Source organism: Notamacropus eugenii, chromosome 1 (genome assembly GCF_028372415.1).
Source record: "Notamacropus eugenii isolate mMacEug1 chromosome 1, mMacEug1.pri_v2, whole genome shotgun sequence".
NCBI lineage: Eukaryota > Metazoa > Chordata > Mammalia > Diprotodontia > Macropodidae > Notamacropus > Notamacropus eugenii.
This window is the reverse complement of record NC_092872.1, coordinates 238,550,270-238,574,325: the sequence shown is the minus strand read 5'-3', so window position 1 is coordinate 238,574,325 and position 24,056 is coordinate 238,550,270. Positions and strand designations below refer to the sequence as shown.

The window sequence follows — 24,056 nt, the reverse complement described above, 5'->3', positions numbered from 1 at the left end:
AGCCTCAGGTCTCTCCCTACTGAGTCCATCGCCCACTCAGACATCAAATTAATCTTCCTAAATTGCAAACCTAAGGTTTTAGGTACACTTCCTGTAAAAAAGTTTGCTGGGTTTTCTTTTCCTATAGTCACTATCTTTCATTTTCTTCCATTAGCTCCATTTGTTTTAATATTGCCTTCTTCTAAATTCAAGGAGTTTTTGTCTTGAATTTTATTTTTCTCCAAGTACAAGAAAAAGTACTTTTTTAATTGAGTTCCAAATTTTTTCCCTCTCTCCTTCCCTCCCCTTTGAGAAGGTATGCAATTTAATATACGTTATACACGTGCAGTCACACCAAACATATTTCTATGTTAGTGGTGGTGTGAAACCTTTTTCTTCTTTTGAAGACATGACTATCCAGTTACTTTTGGTTAATCTGCTTGAAAGCAACCCTGTTCCTACAGGACAGCTCTCTTCTCCTTATCCTTTCCACACACCCGACCATCCCCAACACACACACACACACACACACACACACACACACACACACAAACACTCACTGGCTCACTCTCGCCCTCCCCCAGTCTGTCACTCCATACCCTAGGATCAAACAACTGCAATGACTAAATGATCACAACTACTTTAGTTCACTAGAACTTTTATTGTTAATTACAGAAGCTTTAAGGCAAAACCAGAACAAAACAAAAATCATCACATTTAATTCACTTACTAGCAACAAGCCATCTTGCCTCCCTGAACACCCAAGACAGAGCAGAAGGTGCTATCACAAGAGGAGAAACTGAGGCCCAGACTACATTTGGTAACAAGGGAGAAACTTGCACTCAGGTGGGTCGGCCAAATTTCTACTAGGAAGCAAGAAAAGCAGGATTTTGTCACCGATGTTAATTTAAAAAATATAATAATTAAGAAATAACCTCTAAGAAGGGACTCCGGCAGGGACCCCACGTGCCACTGTGTGTAAGACACAGCACCAACACAAGCAAAGACTCCCCCAGAAAGTCTCCCCCAGGCCCCTTGGCTTTGGACTAGGCAAGTACTGCTATGGTCACTGCACAATTCAGAGCCTCCAAAGAAACAAGCTACAGAATGACCCCCCACCCCCAGACACACCCCAAAGAGCAGCCCACCCTGACACAGCTCTATCCCACCTCCCCAAATCCACTTCAAAAGGCAAAGGCTCAAGGAAAATACCACAAAGAAACAGAAGGCTACAACCGAAGGATGGGGGTCATCAAAGAAACAGAGTGACAGCTGGGCTGCCTCCATCCAGCTAGGGCTCCACTCAGCCAGAAGCAGAGTCATCCAATGAAGTGACCAGGGTTCTTCCACATAGTGGGAAAACCAGGTCACAAAACCAAGAAGGCTCTGAATAATTCCTGCACAAAGCCACACCATTCTCCTGCTACTATTAAAGCAGCCAAGAGGATAAGAGACCTATCTGGAAGAGGGCCAGGAGCTGTGACCACCTCAGGTCAGGACAGTTCTAAACACAACTAACCAGTCGGATGTTGAAAACCCAGATGACACCATGGGTGGTTAGCTGAGGATGCAGTCAAGCTGAGCTTCTTCTGTCATCCCTATCGGCAGCTCCCACCATCCCACCCAGACTCAAGTCCGAGATGCATTCGTGGCCCGTCATTCATCTACTTGGGTGGGGGGATAGGGAAAGCATGGCAACATGGCCAAGTACGGTGCCTTTCGGACCCACAGCAATGATGGACAAAGGGAACAGAACAGCGTTGGAGGAAAAAGAGGGTGTGGGACTCATTTAAAAACAGAAAAAAAAATCAGATCTGTATGTTCCCTTCCCCAGACACACAAACAGCAAAGAAGTTGCAATTTCTCCAAGACATAAGGGCTCTCTAATTCCACACATGGCGCTTGCAGTGCTCAACAGCCTAGAAGAGAGAGAGAGAGAAATGAGGTTCTTCCAAGGCCAATACCCGCAAACTATTCCCCCTGCCAAACTGAGACCTAAGACTCAACCCAAGGCCCAGAGAAGCCAGCCCCAACCCAGGCACTCATCCTGAGGGTATGGGGAGACAGTGCCAACAGTAAGTGCTTAATAAATGCAAGCCCCTAAAGGGCTTAGAGAAAAAAAAAAACACAAGGAACCTCTTGGTGTTCTACCCTATGCATGTGGCATGTGGCCTTGGTGTAGACAGTGGGGGGTACTTACGTTGCACTGAGCAGCTGTCTCCATGTTCTTACACCAGTAGCTTGGGCCCCAGACACATTGCTCTGTTCCCAACAGAGGCTTAGGAGAAGCTTTGGGGCAAGCTTTAATTTTCTATATGGGGAGAAAAGGATGTGATAAAGCAGAATGAGATGGGCCCAGGTGCTCCTCTCCCTCTACCCCTTCCTCTCACTTGTGAGGAAGTAAGGAACTGAGCTCTAGGCAAAGTGAGGTGGGTCCTTAAACCAAAGCTGCCTGGCTCTCTTGGGTTCCATGGGGTGGGAAGGGATGCTGGCCACACCCTAGAGATGTCCAGAGGAGCTGGGAAGAGGAAAGGGCATCCTCCCACAGACCCCAGGGATGATCCCACCCTCCTAGAAGGGTCTCAGAGCCCAGGACACTGTCTGCTCTCAGGAGGTGCCCATGGGCTCCAAGAACAGGCACCTACTCCCACTGCCATACTTACCAGACACAGAGAATCAGGATTCATCTCATCATGCAGGGCTGCTATCAGGACAGGCTCATACTGTTCCACAAACTCATCACACTGTTGATCAGAACAAAGGACAGCACTCAGACAGCCCAAGGGGGCTGGCTCTCAAGGAGCCATCAGGCTCTCTCACCACAGAGCAGCTGCTCACCTTCCCAGCATGCCCCAAACTAGTCCCTGGCCACCTCAGACCTCCCCAAGACCATCACCACCTTCCCAGGGGAGGCACAGGATCTCCCTGCTCAATTCAGAGACCTGGCTGCCTCCTCCTTGGGCCTGTCAGCTACCCACCTTTAGGAATGAGTCCTCAAAGACCATTGGCTTCAGAATGAAAGTAAAACCCTCTAATGAGGATGGGAGGCAGATTATCAGTGTCAGTACTTTGGGGCCCCACAGCTCATCCAGACCTTCCTAACTCCAGGAGTCTTAATACCCAGCATTACCTCATCCTTGTAAATTCCTGGCAACATGCTACAAGCCTTCTCAAAGGCAGCGAGGATCATGGCCTTCGTGCTATTCTTATCCAAGTTCCGATCCAAATACCCATCGAACTTTTTGCACATCTCACAGAAGATGCCACTCTTAAGCCTGGCCACATTAACTACAGAACAGAGGGGACATGAAAGGCAACGTGATGTGTGTGATAACTGGCCATGTCTGAGGTCATAAGCAAAAGGTCCACTCAGGGTCTTCCATTCTTACCTGGCTTTTTGTTTTGGCAAAGGTTAAGCAAGCTACAAATCAAGTGCGGGCTTGTCTCATCAAGGAGCAGGTCCACAATGGCTGGGCCGTAAGACTCCACCAGATCTCGGCATTCTTCAGCCATGGACTTGGGGATCACGGAGCATACTTTCTCAACTGCATGAACCATATCCTCCTAGAACATGAGAACTGGAGTTAGACTGAGTCAGGCTCGGGTGCTGTGGGTTGTAGGAGTTCTGATTTTGCTGGAAGCAGAGTTGGTGGGGAGGAAGACAGGAGGAAGGAGATGACATGAACTTTCCTGGTCCCTACGGGAGCCCAGCCTAGGTCCCAAAAGGCAGGACATTCACTGTCTTCAAAGACCTATAAATTAAAATGACACCAAAATCTCTGCAGGACAAACCTAGCACACCCATCTCATTCTCACACTGAAGCAACTTGACTCCAAGGGAACAGAGAAGGGGCCCAGACATACAGTGCTAAGCCCCTTGGAGGGACTCAAGAAATGTTGGTAGAGCCCAGGAAGGGGAGCACCACTAGGCACACATACCTTAGTCTTGTTGCCCTCTAGCAATTTGATGATTTCTTTGATAACATACTGGCACAGTTCACAAGTGGGACCAGCCTTCATCTGAACCAAGTTCTGCTGTTAAGAGAGTACATGGGGACCTCAAGGTCAGTAGGGATAGTGGGAACCTTTCCCCAGACAGCCTCAGTTCTCCAGCACCTGCACACACTGCTCCAGTGTCAGGGCTATGTCTATAGTCCCTGTCACAGATATGGGGAAACAGAGGCACAGGGAGTTGGGGACTCAAGATCTCACTACAGGTCAATGCTAAACTCAGACACTAGATTGGGGTCTCCTTATTATGAATTCACAGGGAAGCTGGGGGGTTCAGGAAAGCCCTAATGTGGGGGCCCAAGGTCTAGATGCTGGCACCAATCCACACTTCACTATCCATGTGACCCAGGATGACTTCTGAGGTCCCTCCCTGCTCTACCTCTATGAGCCTATGACTTCCTGGAAATAATTCAGGGAATATTCACCACCTCATTCAGTTCCAGAGTGAGCCAACCCACACTGGATGATAAGCCTTAAGATAAACAAGCCAGAAGCTATAAAAGAGGCACTGAGACCATGAAACCCAAGCCTTTGGCTTTGGGAAAGCAAGCACCCAGCCAAGGGAGGCAGGCCCCTCACATCTGTGCAGCTTCTGTCCCTGGCAACTCATTGCCAAGGAAGGTGAGCTTTTCACAGAGGAAAGGCTCACATTCTCAGTTACTTAGCCAGCTGGGTTGAATGATGGGACTATCCCCACACCGTCTCAGCTGTCCTTTCTGCCCCAGAAACACTTAATAGATGATGGGCCTGTGCTTACCTTGACTGGCTCCACCAGCTCCAGCGCAGGGATCACTTTGGTGGCAGCTACATGAGCTGGGACCAGGGCCTGCAGAGGCATCTTCTTCCCAGCACAGAACCCAGCATATTCACAGATGTCCTTAGGTTGCTTTAGAGAAGCACAGTGGGGAGTCAGACCAGCATGCACTCCAACAAATGTACACACCATTGCCCATACCCAGCCCACAGGCTTCCCCCAAAGGGGGACTGATCCAAGGTCGGAAGCACCAGGGTAGCAAAGAGAAGAGACAAAGGTCTGCTCTCAAAGGTCAACTCATCATTAGAGCAACAGAGGAAAACTGTGTCTGGTGGAAGAAACCCTGCTATCTATCAGTATTGGTGAAAACACATCCTATTTTGGGCTTCCTCTTGTCTGAGTTTTACTGCAGGACTATTAATATCACTGCTTAACCCATTAACCCATCCACCTTATGTGTCTGATTAAACTTGAAGACCACATCCAAAGGTACTCTTTGTCCTCAGGATGATGGAGACCAGGGACCAATTATCACTCTAAGCTGATAGTCAACAACAAGAGATGCTTTACTTCCCAACAACTCCCAATAGCCCAATTAAGTCTCCAGAGATCCACCTAGCTGGCTAAATGGGCCAGAGCCTTATGGACTATCCACAGGGATACTACAGAGTCTAGTTTTCTAAAAAATGGAATTTATCTGAAATATTAGAAAGTTATTTGTGTTGCTATTTTTTTAAAAATGCACAAGAGGGAAATGCCAAAACTCTTTGCACCATGCTGACAATCACCCAAAGTCTACAAATGAAAACCAGTGTCCCCAAATGTTCAGGGGGCCCCAGGAGTCTCTTCCTTTGTACCATTTAAACTGCAAAGGCAGAGAACCAGACAGAGCTGACATGTTAGTCTAAGACAGAAATTAGAGGTGGCTGTTCCCAACAGAGTGAGCAATCCACTCAGGACCTCACCTAGAACATCTCAGAGGGACAAATACCACAGGCCTCCCCTCCCCTCGCCTTATTATAAGAAAGGGCAGCCCCACCCCAGCGGCTGGAGGCCATAAAAAGAGACTGACAAAAGGGAGGCTGGCGTTCTGTTTGTTGGAAGTCAGATTTCTAAATATTCAAGGACTATAAGCATACTAAAATCTGTCCTTAAATCTACTTAGCCAGACCAGAATCTGAAAAGTAAGGTAAGAAGACAGATCTTCTAATTAGTGAAAAAACTGCTGAAAGCAGGAAGGACCTGAGACATGGCTCAGAGCCCAAAGGAAGCCCAAACTCAAACTGCCAGTGCCTCTTACGTAAAGGGGTCTTTCTCTACCTCAAATGCCCTTGGCAACCTAACTGGGGGGTTCTTCAGCTTGGACTACCTTAAGTCTCGGACCCTTGGGTGGTCTGGTGATTCCTTATGGACCCCTTCTCTGAATGTTGCTGTCCTTGTTTTAAGTTCAAAATTTAAGAAAATCATCCAGATTTCAATCAGCAGTTAGTGAAAATCAAGATATCATTTTTTCCCCATCCAGATGGGAGGAGAGGGTTGATAGATCCTCCTCTACATACAGCCACAGCTCTACAGATGCTTCCCGTGACCATATCTCTTAGAGGCATAAGAGGTTAAAGGTCCCCAGTCCTTTCTCATGAAGAATACTCTCTGGCCAGGTGGAATTGGCCAGTAGATATCTATTCTTTGATAGGAAAATAAAACATCACTCCTGGAAAGCAGGGGGGGGGGGGGGGGGGGGGCTAGTGCGGCGTGGTGATTGACCCAGTTACAAGAACCACTGTCATCGAGAACCAATCCAGGCCCAGCCTACGCATGACTCCCCTGGTACCTAAAGGCAGAAGCCAGAGCCCGGGGTCCCAATTCCCTGGATCCAAGACACCTGCTATGTGGTTTTAAATCATTCATGCAGCAGAAGCATTTCTAGAATTATGAAGAGCAGGTCTTAAAGTCATGCAATGCTCAGGTTCAAAGACAAAAGTCTCCATCTTTGAGGAAGAAGGGAGCTGCTGCTGCTTGTACCAGTCACTGTCCAGCCCCTTGAACTGAAAGATGAGGCACCCACATCTAGAACTGGCAGAAGATCTAGGTGAGTTCTTATCACCTGCCCAAAGATCTTCCTCCACATCACTGCAGTCAGTGGGCACCTGCCGTTCTCCTTTCTCCCCAGGTTTCTGACTGAACAAGCAAGATGTAAAAAAAGGACAGCCCTTAAGACAAAGCTGGGAAAGGGAATCTGAAAGAGAAAAGCAGCCACCAGCCAGCACTACCACTACTACTAACAAGGTTCCCATCACATACCTGATCCTGTGGTTGAGAATAAAAACAGGAGATCGGAGTGGAAAATCAGAGAAAGGAAAGGACATAAGAGGTAAGAAAAAATGTTAAATAAAACAAAATCAAGTTGAGAACCACATGTAAACAAAAGGTGTCACAAAGAAGCTGAGCAGTCAGTCTGTGCTGAGGGAAGGTCACCTACCTTGGTTCTGCCTGTCTGGGCAGACTGAGCAAGACCTCAACATGCCCAACTGACTTCTAAATCTCAAGACCCATTTATACTCAGGACATATGCTTGGAGTCCACCAGCACTCTCCCTTGAATACTGTATGTGGTAAGGACTAAAATCCCCAATTCTATAATGAACAGAAGTCCTATAACCTTAAATCTCCTCACTGAGAAGATTAAGAATTCTGAACTACAGAATGCAAGGTAGAGAAATGCCCATTGAGGCCCAGGTGTCTTATAAAGGAAAAAGGAGAGAGAAGTACCCAACCAAATTAACTTAATATTGGTGAGTATATTCAGAAAAGTTCATTCCTACCTGTGGGGTACTGAGTTCATCCAGTTACAGTATGAAGTGTTACTTCAGTTCTTGTATAGTTTTTTAAAAAACCATCTCTACTGGGCACAGACCTTACCCCTTACCCAATTCTCCAAAAAGTGGGTCTCTAATCCCAAGGGGCGATATGGAAAAGGAATGTGGATGGATGAGTTGCTCAGGACAAATCCATCCTTGCCACTAGGAACAATCTCTCTTATATGAAGGACATCCTTCACCCTCTTAGCAGAACACAGCTCTCATTCAGCATCATAAAAAGTTCCTTTGGAACTCCTGGGTGAAGCCTTTCCCTCCCACAGCCTTGGCAGAACAGTCATGGTGAGCATGCTATTTCTGGGTTTAAGCAGCACCGGCTGTGACGTCAGTTACGCTGGTGAAAAACAATCTTGGGGCAGCAGGGTCATGGCCCGATCCATCCCACTGCCCCACCCTGTCCTGCCCCACTCCACCCCATCCCACCCCCATTTCAGCATGAGGCTCAAGCTTGGCAATTCAAGGATCCAGGGATTCTGATACAGATGGTAGGGGCCATCTCAGAGCTAACCATCAGGAACAGCAATTTGGCGGTGAGGCTAAAGGGCACCTGCAGACCTCTTGAGAGGTATTACACTCCCTCCTTTGTAAATAAAGAAAGATCCAGAAAAATCTAAGTGGGGGGAAGCAAATTAGTAAGAGACGGTTAATTTTGCCAATAATCCACCAAGTTTAAGGTCCAACAGAGGCAGAAGGGACAATTCTGAGGTTGAGAGGTTTGAAGGATTATTCGGGCTGAAGATGAAACCACGGGGGAGGGGGGTCCAAACATTGGCAAGAAGCTCTCCCCTCCACTTACCATGTGCATCATCACTTGGACAGCAATATCAGAATATTGGCTGATATAGGCCTTGCACTGCGGGGGAGGAGAGAGAAAAATCAAGTCTAATTTAAGAATACCTATCAATCTAAGAAAGTATCAAACCCAGAATTTCCCAGCTCCACTGTCTAAGTTCCCAAAAACAACAAAGAACCATGTCTGCCCCAAAGGCACTCTGCTCCCATTCTGCTGGGTCAGATCTCATTCTACTGATGGCTACTGAAAACCAGAGCTGCCCTTCCCCTGTTCAAGAGGAGCCAGTGTTCAACCCTGGAATCCCCCTCTCATCTACCTGCTCTCCTCCTGCAGTATGAAAGGAGGGCAGCGTTCTGGTCATCATTCATTGACTTTCCACCTTAGGTCTTCTACGCCACCTCCAATCCTCAGACCCCTCTGGCAACTTCAGCTCCTTGGCAGAGAGCCTTGCCATGCCCTGAGGGCTGCCTCCCCTCTAGACCACACTCAAATCCCTTCCATCTCTGCCCATCCTTTGAGGAAGAGGGGGCCAAGCTCCTCACCAACACCAATAGCTTTGCTCATGCCCTCAAGCCCATGTCCTTTTCCCTCATCTTCTGAGTGCTCTCTCCCTATCGAGGCTACTTCTCCACTATCTATGACTATCTACCAACAGGTCCTTCTTTCTATGAACAAAAATCTTGCCTCCATCCCTGTGCATGGGCCATCCATCTGCCATACCTAGAGTCATTCCTCAATTCTACTTCTCAGAGTCTTCACCTTCCTTCAAGGATCAACTTAATAGCCAGGAAGACTATCCTAATTCTCCTCCCTACCCACCTTCTGCCCCTGCCCCATGAGTTAATGCTTTTCCCTCCTCTTCAGATTATTCTGTATTACCCTTTCACAGATGGATTTTATTCCTCCTGGGAAATTCCTTAAGGATAGAGATGATTTTGTTCCTGTGTCTGATGTTGCTCATGTAAGCAGGACCTTGATAAATGCTGTGTGCCTCTTTTGTCCCTAATTTCTAAATAAATCTCCAGATTTCAAATATTTCAGAGGCCTTGGCCCCAACCTCCAATCCCAGCCTTCTCTAGCATGACCCTCCTCTTGGGCCTTGGGCCAAGTCTCATCTGTCTTGGCTGTTAAATCAGGGGACTGGACAATAAAACTTTGCCTCAACTGCCCCACAGTTTGCTATCTTTGTAAATTAGCTCACCCTGTTTATTTCCCTCAGATCATTTGAAATTGTGTCCTTAAAAAAATGGTACGTTGGCCACCACCTCAACACAAATTCTTGAGTTTTGACAGAACTTTAGATTGTAACCAAACTACTAGGATTTCTAGGCCACTGGGAAAACTCTGGATTAGAAAGCCTTCCTTCTATGAAAAGCCAAAGAGGTTACCATGTCTGATACACCAGGCCCAAGGCGATCACACTCTTCCCTGAGATGATCCACTAAGGACACAACGAAGCTGGAGTTGGTCTTTACAGCATTCTGAACATCAGTCACTAGCTTAACACAGTCTTGGCAAACATCCTCTCCAGCCTGAAGAAAAGACAGAACACGATTCAGTGTCCTAATTGTCCGTCTCTCGCTCCCACAGTCCCCCACCCCCAATCAACAACCCAAACAGCGTAGACACCCAAGAGAAATAGGATGCTCCTGTCTAGTTTTCTTCACCCATGGCAGGGAAAATCTTTTCTTCTAACCATACTTTCATCATGTTGAAAAGAAACTTAATTCTCAGACTATTAGGAATCCAGTTTAAAATTCTCTAACAGCTAGAAACCATGAGAAGATTCACAAGTGGCAGCATGTTTGGGTGGACACATCCTGGCCGAGTCATAGGCACCTAAGACTTGAAGAAGTGAGAAGGTGGCAGCTTGTGGTAGAGAGGCCCTATCCCTTGGATTTGAATGAGCTGACAGGAGGAAAACCAGATCCCTGGATGTTCTCATTTCTTCTCTCAAACCTCCAAGATACAAGCTGTCACCCTGTCACACAGGCCAGGCCGCAGGTGCCTTCTTCAGAAGCCTGAAAGGCCATGGAGTGCCCTCATTCCCATTTGGCACCTCTCCCTGCCCTTGACCCAGTAACACCACAAATGACTTGGCCTTCTTACCTTTGGTGGAGGGGGCTTTTTCTGGGTTTCTCCCTGAGGGTAAAGGAGGAGGGGAACATTGGCCATGAAGGGAGCCACCACTTCGGACATGTCCCCTTCAGGGATGGAGTTGGATTCCAGTTCCTTCTGATGCAAACTCAGAGTAGCCAGATGTTTCTGAAGGGACCGGCAAAACATGAGGGCGCCGCACACCTCCTCAGGATCACTCTAAATGGTCCAGGTGGAAAAAGCAAACTTGAAATTACTTCTGCTGACAATCATCTAAGACAACACCCCCATTTCCTTGGAATTGATCTGATTTAATCCTCCCCAAGTACCCCAAAAAAGTGACCTTCTGCCCATGTGCAAACCACACATTTTAGGCAAAACCAAAGACAATACCCAGCTAGCAATAGCCTTTATGCCTACAAGTGCATGTGTTCCAATAGGCAGATACAACTCACTGCTCTCTCATCTACATCTTATAGCACTGGAGTCCAGCCATCAAATGAAACATGTTCTTGGAATCAGATACTCAGAAAGAGAAGAGATTTTCAAGGTCATCTATTCAATGCTCCTCTGACACAGGAATGCCAACCTCCCCAGCAAAGGGTCTAGCTTCTTCGATACCTTCAGTTTAAGAAAGGAAGGTACCTCTAGAGCAACCTACTCCATTATAGGGTTGTTCTAATAGCTGGTCAGTTCTTTATCATACCAACCCCAAATATGACTTTTTATCACCATCTATCCATGAACCCTCATTCTGGCCCTGAGGTCAAGTAAGTTTAGGTCTGCCATCTGCTGGCCCTGAAGGCTGGGAACCATTTCCCCTTCCACATCTATTCTGTAGGAAAAACACATTCCTGGTTTCCTCAACTGCTCTTTACCACATGCTCTGTCCAGTCCTTCTTAACATCCTTATGATTTTCTGCTCTGGACCTATTCCAGCCTGTCCACATCCTTCCCAAAATGAGGAGGGCCTAACTCAACAGCACCATCACCTAGGAAGTGATCCCAGGGCAGGACTTGTACTAACACAGCCCAACACAACAGTAACTTGGCTCTCATGTGATCTGCTGTCTCCCATTTCTATATCCATGTGGTTCAACATTCTTTCAAGTCTAACTCAGAAACAGTCCCCCAAAGAGACAACAGTACAAACAGGCTCCTAAGCTACAAACCAAAATTCAATGTAATGAATCAAGAACAGCCACACCACATGGAGGAAAAAGTTGGAGTTCCTGCTCAGGACACCAGGACAGCTGTGCCCTGCTGGAGTGCAGTCAGGGGCAAACCCCAACAGAAAAGCAAAGTGAACCTACTTCCCAATCCTATGGTGGTAGTCCCCATAGCATGGTGGGGGGTGTGGGCCTTGGAGTCACAAAGGCCTAGGTTCAAGACCTGCCTGATATATGGAAGGTTTCTTGAATGTAATGATCTTCCCCCTTAAACCTAGGCTACCACTTCATTTCTAATTTTATAATGCTCTGATGACACCACACTTGTACTTCTGTAGGCTCCTTGAGGACAGGGGACTATTCTATTGTTTCCATGTCTTCTATCCCTAGCACCAAATAGAAGTTCTTGCACATAGTAGGTAGATTATAGTTATCAGTATTGATATCTACCACTAGATTTTAAGCTTCCTTCATGAGGGCTGGGTTCTGTGATCTCAATTTTATACATATCCCACTACCTATTGCAATGCTTTGTACAGGGCTGGTACATAATAAAATATGTTTGTTGACAAGATAAAAAGGACTTCCTGATACAGCTTGGCTGTGATCATGGACAAAACAACTTCTCTGTGCCCAAAGGAACTCGATGATGAGAAGTTACAGAGATCTGTAGTTTTGAAGTGCTTTCTTCCCAAGTCTGAGGGCCATGCTGTATCATTTTTCCCATTTAACAGAGGAGGAAACTGGGACTTGCCCACAATCACAGCTAGGCAGGTGACTAATTCCAAGATAAGTACCCTCTCCCCTGTATTACACTGTCTTTTCAGATGGTGGCTTCCCAAGCAGAAGGGGGGAGGGGCAGGGCATCAAGAACTGTGAGAGCAAGGGGCCTCCTGTCAGGGCATGCCTCTCAGGTCTGGGCTCCACGCTAGCCTGTGTCATAGGTTCCTACTCTGCTCCACCCCATCCCCCAGGGGGCTTACACAGGCTGCATCCCTCTGTTCTCCAAGCACTACACTTCCAAACTGGGTGGGTGACCTCCTGAGCTCACTATGGAGCAGAGCAATCTGGATCCTGCTCTTTCCTCCCTTCCTTCTGGGGTTCCACAAGGTCCTTCTAGATATTAAACATGCGGAGACAGAGAAGAGCAGGCTAACAGCCTTTCCAGTCAGTGCAAAAAAAACATCAATCTTTTAAAGAACTTAGATTCTATAAAGGCTAATGGAAGATGTATCTTTGGGTAATATTTCTACATTTCAAGGGAAAATCTGACTCAAATTAAGATGAACATTTCATCAAGTACAAAAATTCTAGGGTAGAAAAATCAAGATGAAGCAATAAAGGTCACATAACAAGTTGCTGGGGAGGTGCAGCTAGCTGGACAAACCAGTTCAACTCCATAACAGACTCTCCTTTGAAACATCTCATCGCCCCGGTCTAGACCAGCTTATATCTGACGAAGCCCAGGCTTGCCAGCAAGCTTCATATCTCCTCCTAGGCTCCTCCTAGACCTCCTAGGTCCCAGTAGAGAAGGCCACACAAATGTTCTACCTGGTTCACCTGCTAACTGGTTGTCTAGTGGTGGCTCACCAAACCCTCCCCCAGCTGATGCCCTAGCCCCTTCTCCAGACCTTGGCCTCAAAGACCTGTGGCATCATTCCCCCCACCTACTGAGAGCCCTGCTTCATATGCTACCAAGAAAACTGAGGCCTTTCACCTCCCACCCTCTCTTCTTCCCCTCCTCACTTCTCTGTCCCTTGACAAGGTCACATTTCCTCTTTTACTCCAATGTCAAACTTTTCTACATGTATGTGTGTGTAGATATGCACATATATACAAATGTATGTAAGTATGCATGTATGTATCTCATCTTCAATCTCACCCTATCTCCTGGTTCCCTCTTTCTGTCTACAAGACATATCCAAACGAGAGCCTTCCACCTTTCTCTCTCCTCCCCTTCTCAGCTAAATCCCTTACAACTATGCGAAGGTTTTGCAGGACTATATCTGATACAAGGGAGGACTTCTCTATCTTTTTCTTTGGGGGGGGCGGGGAAGAACAACAACATTACTGACATGAGAAAGGAAGGAAGCCAAGAGAACATTCATGAATCACTAAAAAATAAATGAGAGAGTGAATGAGAAAACATCTCGTAAGTGTGAAGCCTTGGAGATGCAGACAGAAAACCAGCCAGCAGGGGGGCTGCCCCACCCCACAAAGCCCACCAACCTGCCCATAAGTTGGGGTAAGTTCCAGAGGCAGTCCCAATGTTTCTTTTCCTTTGTACATGAACTCACTGAAAAGTGAGTCTCCAAAAACCATCTCCCCCAGGGCCTCCACTTCCTCTCCTCACTTGGAAGCCCAGCTTCCAACATCCTTCCAATGAAAACGCCCTCACGAGTCCCCAGAGATCTCTTCATTTCCAATGGCCTCTTGGTCAACCCTCAGCTGACCTAACATTGTTTCCCACCCTCTGCCTCCTGGAACCTCCCTTTTCACTGGATTTTTGTGGCACTGCCGCGTTCAGGTGTCCTCATACCTGTCTAACCATTCCTTAGGCCCTTGGCTGCCACATCACCCACCCCACGTCACACTCACTAAATGGGGAGCTGCCCAAGGCCCCATCCTCCACACTTTTCTCTCAACACCCTCACTAGGTGACCTCATCAGTTCCCAAGGGCTCCATTATCTCCTGCAGATGACATCTTAATGTCTATTTAATCACCTCACAAGATACTAATGTCAAATTTGACATTTCCCAACCAGAACTCACCTCTCCATCTCCTGAGCTCAATCTCCACCTGAACAGCCCCTTCCTTCTCTCCTCTCACATGGCCACCCAGATGATAGAGCAGTGAAGTGCAGATATGACCATCCTCTATCCCAGATGCCAGTGGCTCCCTATTTCCTATGCAAGGGTTGGCAGACTACAGCTAGAAAGCTAAATCCAAAGTTTGAGGAGCTGAGAATGGTCTCTACCTTTCTAAATACAACAATGTAAAGGCCATAGGAGGCACAAGAGCAGCCAATAGGGCTTAGGATGAGCCACATGTGGCCCAAAGGCCCTAGGGTGCCAAGCGCTGCCCCCTAGAGGATCAAACATGAGACCCTCTGTCCCTCCCTGCTCTGACTCCATGGTCCAGTCATCCAGGCCAACTGACTCAGTGGCCTCTGATGGCCATCCACTGTTCTCCTTCTTCTGCTCCCTTCTGCCTCTTGGAAGCCCTGGCTTCCTCTAACAACCAGCCCAAGGGCTACATTCTATATGACACCCTCAGCTATGTACCTGCTGCCCTGGCCTTGTCCCCAGTCTATCCAGCTGCCTCACGCATTAGGATGGAAGCTCCTAAGAGCAGGGATTCCCTTTTATTTCTACATCCCCAAGGCTGGACAATGCCTGAGGCCAATTTTGTTGTGGTTTAGTCCTTCATGACCCTATGTGGGGTTTTCCTGGGAAAGATACTAGAGGGGTTTGCTATTTCCTTCTGCAGCTTATTTTACAAAAGAAACCAAGGCAGACAGGGTGAAGTGGCCTGGGTCACACTAATAAGTGCCCTCTGAACTCATGAGCAAGAGGTCTTGCTGATTCTAAGCCCAGAGCTCTCTCCACTGCCCTGACTGTTGCATAGTAAACGATTAATGTTGGTGAATGACTGAACCTGAAAATTAGATCTGTATTCTGTTGTAAGGCCCTGGCCTGCTCAAAATTCTCTACCTAAGGAATGGGAGAAGATCATTTTCATCAAAACCAAGAGTCCCAACTCCAGTCCTCTTACCATTTCCCCTTCAATTGCATTGATGATAACTGGTAGGTAGGACTCAATTATCTCCTTGCACTTCGATACCCAATCCTCTTGAGGAAGCATCTCACACTCCCTCTCCAGGAAACTCTCAATTTCAGCCTAGGACAAGGACAAGTCACAAGTAAATCATTATGGCCTGGCTCCCACTCCATCTGTTCAAAGCAGAAAAAATTCCAGTGGGGGGGGGGGGGGGTCCTTTCAGCTGTGAGTAGACAGGAGATGAGTTCCAGTATTACCCAGAGAACAGCCCGCTGAAAAGATAACTCTAGGGAAACAGGCCCAAAGAGATGACTGATCACAAGTCATTATCAGTCCTCATCTGGACTAAGTGGGTGGAAAAAAGAACTCCCAGTAAGGCCTGTCCCTCAGGCTGGAGCCTAGCCCTGCCTCCCCAGCCTTCGATCAATCCCTCCCTCATCTCATGAGCACAAGCACCACCAAGCACAAGTATGTCAGCATCATGAATTCTCTCAAATAATGATTCTTGGTTCCGTTTAGCTGCTGAGGGGGGAAAAAGTCAAGCAGAGTCACTCGGGCGGGGAGGGGGGAAGCTGTTTGGTAAAATGCTTTCATCGCCCTAGTAAAGTGAACCAATGAAACCTTACCCCCATTTCTCCACATCATGACAGTAACAGCCTGCTCACCTCGGTGCCATTTTGCTTCAAAAAGTCCTCAACTATTGTAACCACCTTCTTACACGCCTCACAGGGGATAGATTTCTGAAAGAGAAAACAGATTAATTCTAGTGAAGGGCTTAAAATGCAAGTGAATGCTGGAATGTTTACGATGCTATCTAAACGCTGAGACGCCTTTCCCTACCAACAAACCCACATCTCTGTTCCACATGTTTCTGAGTATCTGTTTTCCACAATTACCTAAAGTGAAGACAATATCCCTCAACCAAACACCACCCCACAAACCACAGTCCACATTAGTTTATGAACGCTTCATCTCTCTCTCTCTAGATCTGTTTCTTCATCTGTAAAATAACACCTAATGTGAAGGCAGAACTGGCAAGATCTAGCAACTGACTGAACATGCAGGGCAAGGAATGGAGGCGAGCACTGAACTATGAACCTGGGAACAACAGGAAAAGGTCAGACAGACTACGTGCAGACGTCTCCGGGCCATTGGGTTTGAAGTTCCAATGGACAAATGGTGATAGGAGCTCAGGGGAGAGGCTTGAGATGGAGGAGCCATCTGTGAGTCATCTCCCAGTGAATCCCTAACAGTGTAGAGAGGTACAAGGTACCCAGCAGGCCCTGGCATTTGGTACAGGGTAGGGCCCTCTGATTTCTCCTTTTGCTTCAATTTTTTTTAAAGCATTGAGCATTTGAAAAGGGGACCATGATATTTCTGTGAAACTGTTTGGAAAAATAATGGGATGAGTTCTGCTTGGACCCACAGAGCAGAGTTAGAAGCAGTAGTTCGAACAGGAAGAAAGCAAATTTGGGTGTGGTAATGAAAATCTTACTAAGAACTAGAGCTACAACTGGTTGGCCAGGCGTTCAAGCAAAGGAGGCTCAAGGATTCATTTGGTTTGTTGGAGAATGAACTGTTAAGTAAGTGTCTATGGTCCCTCCCAATTTTGAGATTCCATGGTTGAGATAAATTTAAAAAGCAACCTAGGAAGACAAAACAAAAAAGGAGATAAAATAGGCCTAGGGAAAACCCACTTAAATGCCATGAAATGGATGATGAGCCAGCAAAGTGAACAGGGATATACAGCAGTTAGACAGGCACAGCAATGTCCAGAGAGCAGAGATTATCCAGAGAGAAAAGGGCAGTCTACAGAGACAAAGAGGGAGGGTAGTTTCAACTAAGTCAGATTTCAAAGGACTAAGGAGCAGAAGGGAGGAATGGACAGACCGGTTTTCCCAGAAATCTAGCAGAAAAAGAGAGGAGAGATAAAGTTACCTTGAAAGACTAGGGCATGCTTGAAGGCAGTATGAAAATGGGGGAGTGGGAGGGAAGTAGAGGAATGAGAGGATGTTCAGAGGAATCAGAGAGGATGGGAACAAATACACAGAGATAAGGTTTGGAATATTTCCTTCTGACTAAATTAGGAAGGACTATAAGGACTGTCTGGTGGTGTCCCGTTAGCAAGGCTTGGTTACTTCCTCCAGCTCTATCAGGCAGCAAGGGGAAGGGAGGGGAGGAAGGGAGTAAATGGTGGGAGTAACACAAGACTGGGGATTGGCAAGGGATGACCAGTGACAGACAAACAAGGGTGGGAGGGATCAAGAGTACAGAAGAACATGGAGCTGAATTGGCCCCAGATGATAGTTTCTGCTAATGAAAAGAATGTCTACCTCTGTCCTCAAGAGAATCTCGGTAGAAGTAAAGTTTGGCTCTGGGCCCAAAAAGAGTAAGGAAGGGAGCGGATGGGGTGGAAAGACCACTAGCTGCACTGGTGCTGCAAATCGGGCTTCTACACACCCTGCTGGGTGACATTGGGCATTCAGCTTCATCATTTCTAAAATGAGCTAGTGACCTCTAGATCTCTACAATCTTGGAATCTCTGGATGCAGGCAGACTAGCAGGATGGCCCACCCAAAGACATTCTGATGAAGGCCACATCCCTTGTGTATCACACAAAAGTGCAAAGAAAGCACACTATTAAGTCCAAGACCAAAAGTAGATGAAAATTAAATCTGAAAATGATTACTTCTTAAATTAACTTTATTATTGTGTAGGAAAGCATTGGTGTGATCCTGGCAATCCCATTTGACCTGATGATTTACTAGGTATTGGGTAGGTCAAGAGCATAAATCATTTTGTACCAGCAGAGTCCAATTAAGCTTAGGCATGTCTGCCAAGTTCCAGAGGTTTTGCAGTGATATGAGTTTCTGCAAACAGAATGTTTTGGTAATCGAAAAAATTCTGCATTGATATCATTTAACAACTATCAAATAGATGACTACTCCTTACCAATGCAGAAGGACCCACCCACCTCCCCCCACCCCCAAGACTAGATACACTAGACACTAGACCCTCAGATCTACCCCTATAAAACATAAGTAATCTGATTGCTCCAGAAAGCATTCAGGGAAATTCTGAAATAGTGAGGACTGAGCAAACACTCACCACCATGGGCTTGCTCCAAACAGCCTGCCGGCAGTGCTGGACAGCCCCACACTCAGATGCCGTCTTCAAATCTCGACACCAGACCTCGGGACCCTTCGCACATTCTTCCTTTTTAAATGCAGGGCCAGCCAGAGCTGAAAAAAATACATACAAGACTGTTTAATCACAAGAGTTCAGGGAATGGATTCCCAACATTTCCTTGGTAGAAGCAGCCCAGGTTTGACAGTGAAACTAACTAGCTTCATCTTTAGCATTCCTGTTCTGCAAATAATACAGCCCCTGGCCTATCCTAGAAATGCAGGGCTAATCAATACTGGGTTTTAAGTTTTGAAAGGCAGGGTATAACAGAGAGATGGCTGAACTTGGAGAAGGATTTGGATTCAAATCCCGCTTCAGATGTCTGCTCAACTCCCTGACCCTGGACAAGTCCCTTCAGCACTGTCTTGGGTTCTTTATCTGTAGGATGAGTGTTAGATTTGAGAACCTTGAAAGAACTTTCCTGCTCTGAATCTATCTTGTTTTAAGGGATCCCAGGAAAAGCTTGCACTAAGGCATTCTCTTGAGAGGGATATCTTTTCCTGATCTAAAACAATACCAGTCAGCACCATATCAAATCCAGAAGCCAGAGGGTTCAAGAATATCTAAATAATAATGCCAAATTCCTTTGCACTAGGGCAAACTAGCTGAGTTTTCTTACTAAAAATCAGGAAAAGGGAAGTTCCAAGTGGTAGGTTGGAGACTAGACCAAAGACCTCCATTGGTGGCCATGCTGATGCGTGTCATGCCTCCCCATCACCCACCAGTCAATGGAATAAGTCCCTGAAGCCCTCCCTCCAATTCAATCCCTCCTGGCCTCAGCAATCTGCATACCAAGAAGCTGATCCAGATATTCTAATATGAGAAACTGGGGACAAGCTGCATTCTAAATATCTTATCTTACTGTTCAAAAATGAATGTATAAATAGACAAATGAATAAATAAGTTCTGTTTTCTTGCAGAAGCTGAAGATGATTTTAACCCAGAAGGTTTCTGAACACTGAAGATCCCCAGTGTCCAGAGGCTATAAAAAGGATTAACGGAAAAATGTGAATAAATTTAAAAGGTGAAATGGTGGTTTTCAGTGAATGCCCCTAAGCACGAAGACCATAAAAATTTTTCTTTGGAGATTTGTCAGAAGTCATTCTTGTTAACTACAGAACACTGCAAGAGCAAAATCTACTGTCAATTTTTAATTTTTTTCTTAAAGCCATAAGCCATAAGCATGCTCTGAAGTTGGGTTTCTGTGGCCTCATCTTAATTTTAGGTAGGTCTGGGACTAAATTTTTCACTAATTTATGGTTTAAAGAGTTCCATGATACCCATTTTTATACTGATATGGTTATGGACAACATTTAGGACAGCTAGGTGGGGCAGTGGATAGAGTGCTGGGCCTGGGGTCAGAAGACCTGAGTTCAAATCGAGCCTCAGACACTGTTGACCTCCACTTCCTCATCTGTAAAATGAGCTAGAAGAAATAACCACTACAGTATCTTTGCCAAGAAGAACCCAAATGGTGTCACAAAGAATTAGACATGATAGAACTAAAACAGCCCTAGCATTAAGGAGGGATCAAGAAAGATTTCTTGCAGAAGGTTAGACTCGAGCTGAGATGTAAGGAAGCCAGGAGTCAGATGAGGGACAGAATTCCAGGCATGGAAGACAGCCAGTGAAAATGCACAGGAGTCCAGGAATGGAATAACCTGTGTGAGGAACAGCAGAGACCAAGGTCACTGAATCAGAGTTGGTGGGGAGGGGAAGAAAATCGGAAATGCAGGAAGGGACTAAGTTATGAAGAGCTTTGAATGTTAAAATGGCTCACATCTCTCTATGAAATGATGAGGAGTCAGTCTCCTCTTTCCCCTCCCACTCCCCAGCTTAAGTCACAAAGCAAACAGAATAATGTCACAAGTGCTAGTTCATAGACAAATTAGCCAAACAATCTCAGCTATTTTATGATGACATAAGACTAGGTTACTAATGACTGGAGACATCAAATGAATTTTCAGATTGCTTCCATTACTCATTTAATGTCTCCTCAGATCATAATCTGCCCTCCCGAAGCTTATGATTACTTTGGCTTAAGAGCATCTTTGTTGGGGGAGAGGAGCAAAGAAAAAGGGAACAGAGAGATAACCCCACATTCAGCAACAGCATGAACCCCAAATGGTTTATACATCAGCAGTTCCACAATCAGAATGTACTCATAGAAACATTATAAAATGACAGGTAGTTTTTTTCCAGAAAAAAATGTTATCTCAATGAGATTATCTGCTAATAAAAAAAACTAGTCCCTATGCAAGGGAGAACTATGCAGTGCATGCATTACTTGGGCCAAGGAGGTTGTGAGGAGGGCCACATGCAAGAGAGCTAGAAGCCCTACTCCACCTTGGCGACAGAGATCATATCTGCAGTCTTGGGTTATTTGGGGCACTAGGCTTTAAGGGCTGAGACAGGGCATCCAAGGAGGTGTGAGCAATGGGCGAAGCCCAGAAACTGCCTTGTTTATATGCCTCCTCACGTCCCCTATGTAGCTCATTTCCACCCTCTAGATGGATACAGTAAAGAAGAGGATAAGGTTACCATAAAATATTTATGATGCTTATACAGTGGCCTAGGTTTGCAAAGACTTCAAAATTCTCCCAGATGAAAGCACCTTACAGAGTTTTCTGTACAGAGAAAATCATCCAAGCACTAGATTCTGGGGACAAAGGAAATGGTCTATAGGAGAGAAAGAAAGCAGGCTCCTTAAGGACTAAAGGATTACAGATGACATACTAATTAGCCTTTTCAAACAAAAGTGTGCCACATCGAAGGCTCTCCACCAAATGAGGAAGGGCGGGAGAGAGGAATCTCTAATTAAGGGACATCATTCATTTCCTCTATTCCCTTCAGACTGTCTCCTCTCTTCTCATCTACACTGCTCAGCACCACAGATAGCATACACATTAAGGGTTCCCCAAACATCATCCGTAATGAGAAAATGCAATGCAGTTAATAAAACAAGACGCAAGATAAAGGTTTGTAACGCAATCTCTCACAAGCTCATGTGACTTAAAAGATTCCTCATCTTCTAACATCTTGATTATTGCAAGAGCCTTCTAGTGAGTCTGTCTGCCTCAAGTCTTTCCCCACTTCAATCCATCCTCCATTCAACCCCTAGGTACAGATCACATGATCACTCTCTTACTCAAAAAACTAGTGGCTCGCTGTTACTTCCTGGACCAAATATAAAAAGCTCCAAAAAACTTCCAAAACCCTTTGTAACATAGGCCTCTCCTACCCTTTCTTCAGTCTTCTTACACCTTTCTGCCCAACCTGTATTCTTCCATACTGTGACACTGGCCTCCTGGCTGTTCCTTGTACAAGACACTCCCCCACTGCAGCTTTCACCAGCCTGGAGCGCTCTCCCTGCTCCTCTCTGCCTTCCAGCTTTCTGTGGGAAGCCTTGTCCAATCTCTCTTAATTGTAGTGTTTTCTCTGTTATTTCCAATATATTCTGTATGTTGCTTGTTTGTTCATAGCTCTTTGCATGTTTTCTTCCTCTCCAATAAACTGTGAGGTCTTGGAGTTTCATATCCCCTATCCCTGGTGCTGAACATAATGCCTGGTACACGGTGGGTGCTTAATAAATGTTTACTGAGTAAACTGACTTACTGGAATGTAGAAAGGGAAGCTGGAAGATGACATTCAGGTTGGGGAAGGAATACAAAGGGATTCAGAAAATGGGGGGGAAGGCAGATAAAATAATAAAATCTTCAGAGCATCGATAGACCCCTCCTCTCCTGCTCATCATGTGGCTCTCACCCCCCAAAAAAGGGGGCAGGAAAGGCTTAGGTAACTGCCCTGGAGTCAGAGCCCACCACCTGATGCTTTTGCGGGCCCAGATGGTAGTTAAGACATTGCAAATACATCAATGCAAGAGTAAGGTGATAAGGACCTGGCAAAGTAAAAGGTAAAAGTGAAAGACAACACACTGAACATGGAAGGTGTGAGAGTGACAAGTTGAAGTTTTGATTCTGGGGTACAGAGAGAATGGTGGTCTCCTCAACAGAAGGGAGTTGGGTTGGAAGGGAAATATGAGTTCAGTTGGGGACATGTTGCTTTTAAGATGTCTTCTGGACATCCTTAAGATGTCTACTAGGCAGTTGGAAATGTAAAGTCAGAAGGGAGGTTAGGGTTGGATGGGCAGATGTGAGAATCAACAACAGAGACATGGCCATTGAATCACCAAGTGAAAGAGTGTAATTTTTCACCTCCAAGAAGATGCCAAATGTTAGCATGCCCCTGTAACATCTCTCTTGCATTTGTCTCCTGGGACTAGTCTAATTCTGCTTCTCAGATTTGTTAAGAGATCATGGCTCAGCCACTTACTGGGTGTGAACAAATTACCTGAGCCTCTCAGATTGTTTCCCCATCTATAAAATGACCTGGTGCTCAGCCCAGCTCACCACCAGGATCTCCTGAATGATGAATCAGTAGTTAATTGACCAGAACTGATAAAATATTATGCTTCCTACAAAAGGTAAAGCACTTTACAGTCTGTTTGTTCTAGAAATCTGAAACAATGAAGCAAGTTAACCTTGATTAAGGCCACTCCTAGACAAGTTCTTTATCTAAAACACATCAGGCACAAACCCATGGGCTGATTTACTAAATCTAACTGAAAATCTCATTTTGACTCCTCTGATTAGAAAAGAGACATCATCTGATATTGGCTACAGACAGTCTCCATTAGAGTAAAGAAAATCTGTTAAGTTTCTTACCTTACAAAGATCTGATAAGAAAAGGCCTTTGACCCAGAACTAGGTACATACTCCCAAGAAGATGACTTTTAAAAGCTCCCTGAGCACCAAACTAGAAACAAAGTAGACACTCATTGATTAGGGAATTGGCAAATAAGTTGTAGTATATGAACATAATAATGAAATACTGTACTGTAATCACTGATGAATAACAAATGCCAAGAAGCTTGAAAACTCTTACATGAACTGATGCAACGTGAATGGTGACAGAGGCAGCCAGGTGCTGAAGTGGCCGGTATGTTGGGCCTGGTGTCCAATTTAAATCCTACTTCAGACACTAGTGCCCAGCACTGTACCTGGCACAAGAGCACAGGCTTACTAATAACGGGCTTGGGGGCTGAAATGACTCAGCCTCAGTTTCCTCAACTGTAAAGTGGGATTAATAATAGCATGGTTGTTGTGAGGGTTAAATGAAATCTTTGTAAAGCACTTGGCACATTGTAGATATGAATGCTTGAGCAGCTAGATGGCACCATAGTGCACAGAGCCCAAAGCCACAGAGTGCTGAGTTCAAATCCAGCCTCAGATACCATGTGTAACCATGGCAAGTCACTTAACCCTGTTTGCCTCAGTTTCCTCATCTGTAAAATGAGTTGGAGAAGGAAATGGCAAACACTCCAGGATCTCTGCCAACAAGACCCCAAATG

At 45.9% G+C, this 24,056-nt stretch overlaps 1 protein-coding gene across 2 annotated transcripts in view; it reads right to left on the bottom strand.

Moving 5' to 3' along the window:
• Window positions 1-620: 620 nt before the first annotated feature.
• PSAP (prosaposin) overlaps window positions 621-24,056 on the bottom strand; it is a 35,672-nt gene continuing 12,236 nt past the window's right edge. The window contains exons 2-14 of one of the 2 annotated variants that reach the window (XM_072628244.1): window positions 18,569-18,702; window positions 16,126-16,200; window positions 15,455-15,580; window positions 10,522-10,728; window positions 9,801-9,944; window positions 8,416-8,472; window positions 4,748-4,876; window positions 3,919-4,014; window positions 3,369-3,543; window positions 3,110-3,267; window positions 2,643-2,723; window positions 2,180-2,290; window positions 621-1,898 (exon numbers count right to left, since the gene is read on the bottom strand). In XM_072628244.1, coding sequence (XP_072484345.1) covers window positions 1,863-1,898; window positions 2,180-2,290; window positions 2,643-2,723; window positions 3,110-3,267; window positions 3,369-3,543; window positions 3,919-4,014; window positions 4,748-4,876; window positions 8,416-8,472; window positions 9,801-9,944; window positions 10,522-10,728; window positions 15,455-15,580; window positions 16,126-16,200; window positions 18,569-18,702 — 1,529 coding nt within the window. In that variant the 3' untranslated portion in view covers window positions 621-1,862. The remainder of the gene's footprint in view (window positions 1,899-2,179; window positions 2,291-2,642; window positions 2,724-3,109; window positions 3,268-3,368; window positions 3,544-3,918; window positions 4,015-4,747; window positions 4,877-8,415; window positions 8,473-9,800; window positions 9,945-10,521; window positions 10,729-15,454; window positions 15,581-16,125; window positions 16,201-18,568; window positions 18,703-24,056) is intronic. The other variant, XM_072628245.1, reaches the window with a different exon arrangement.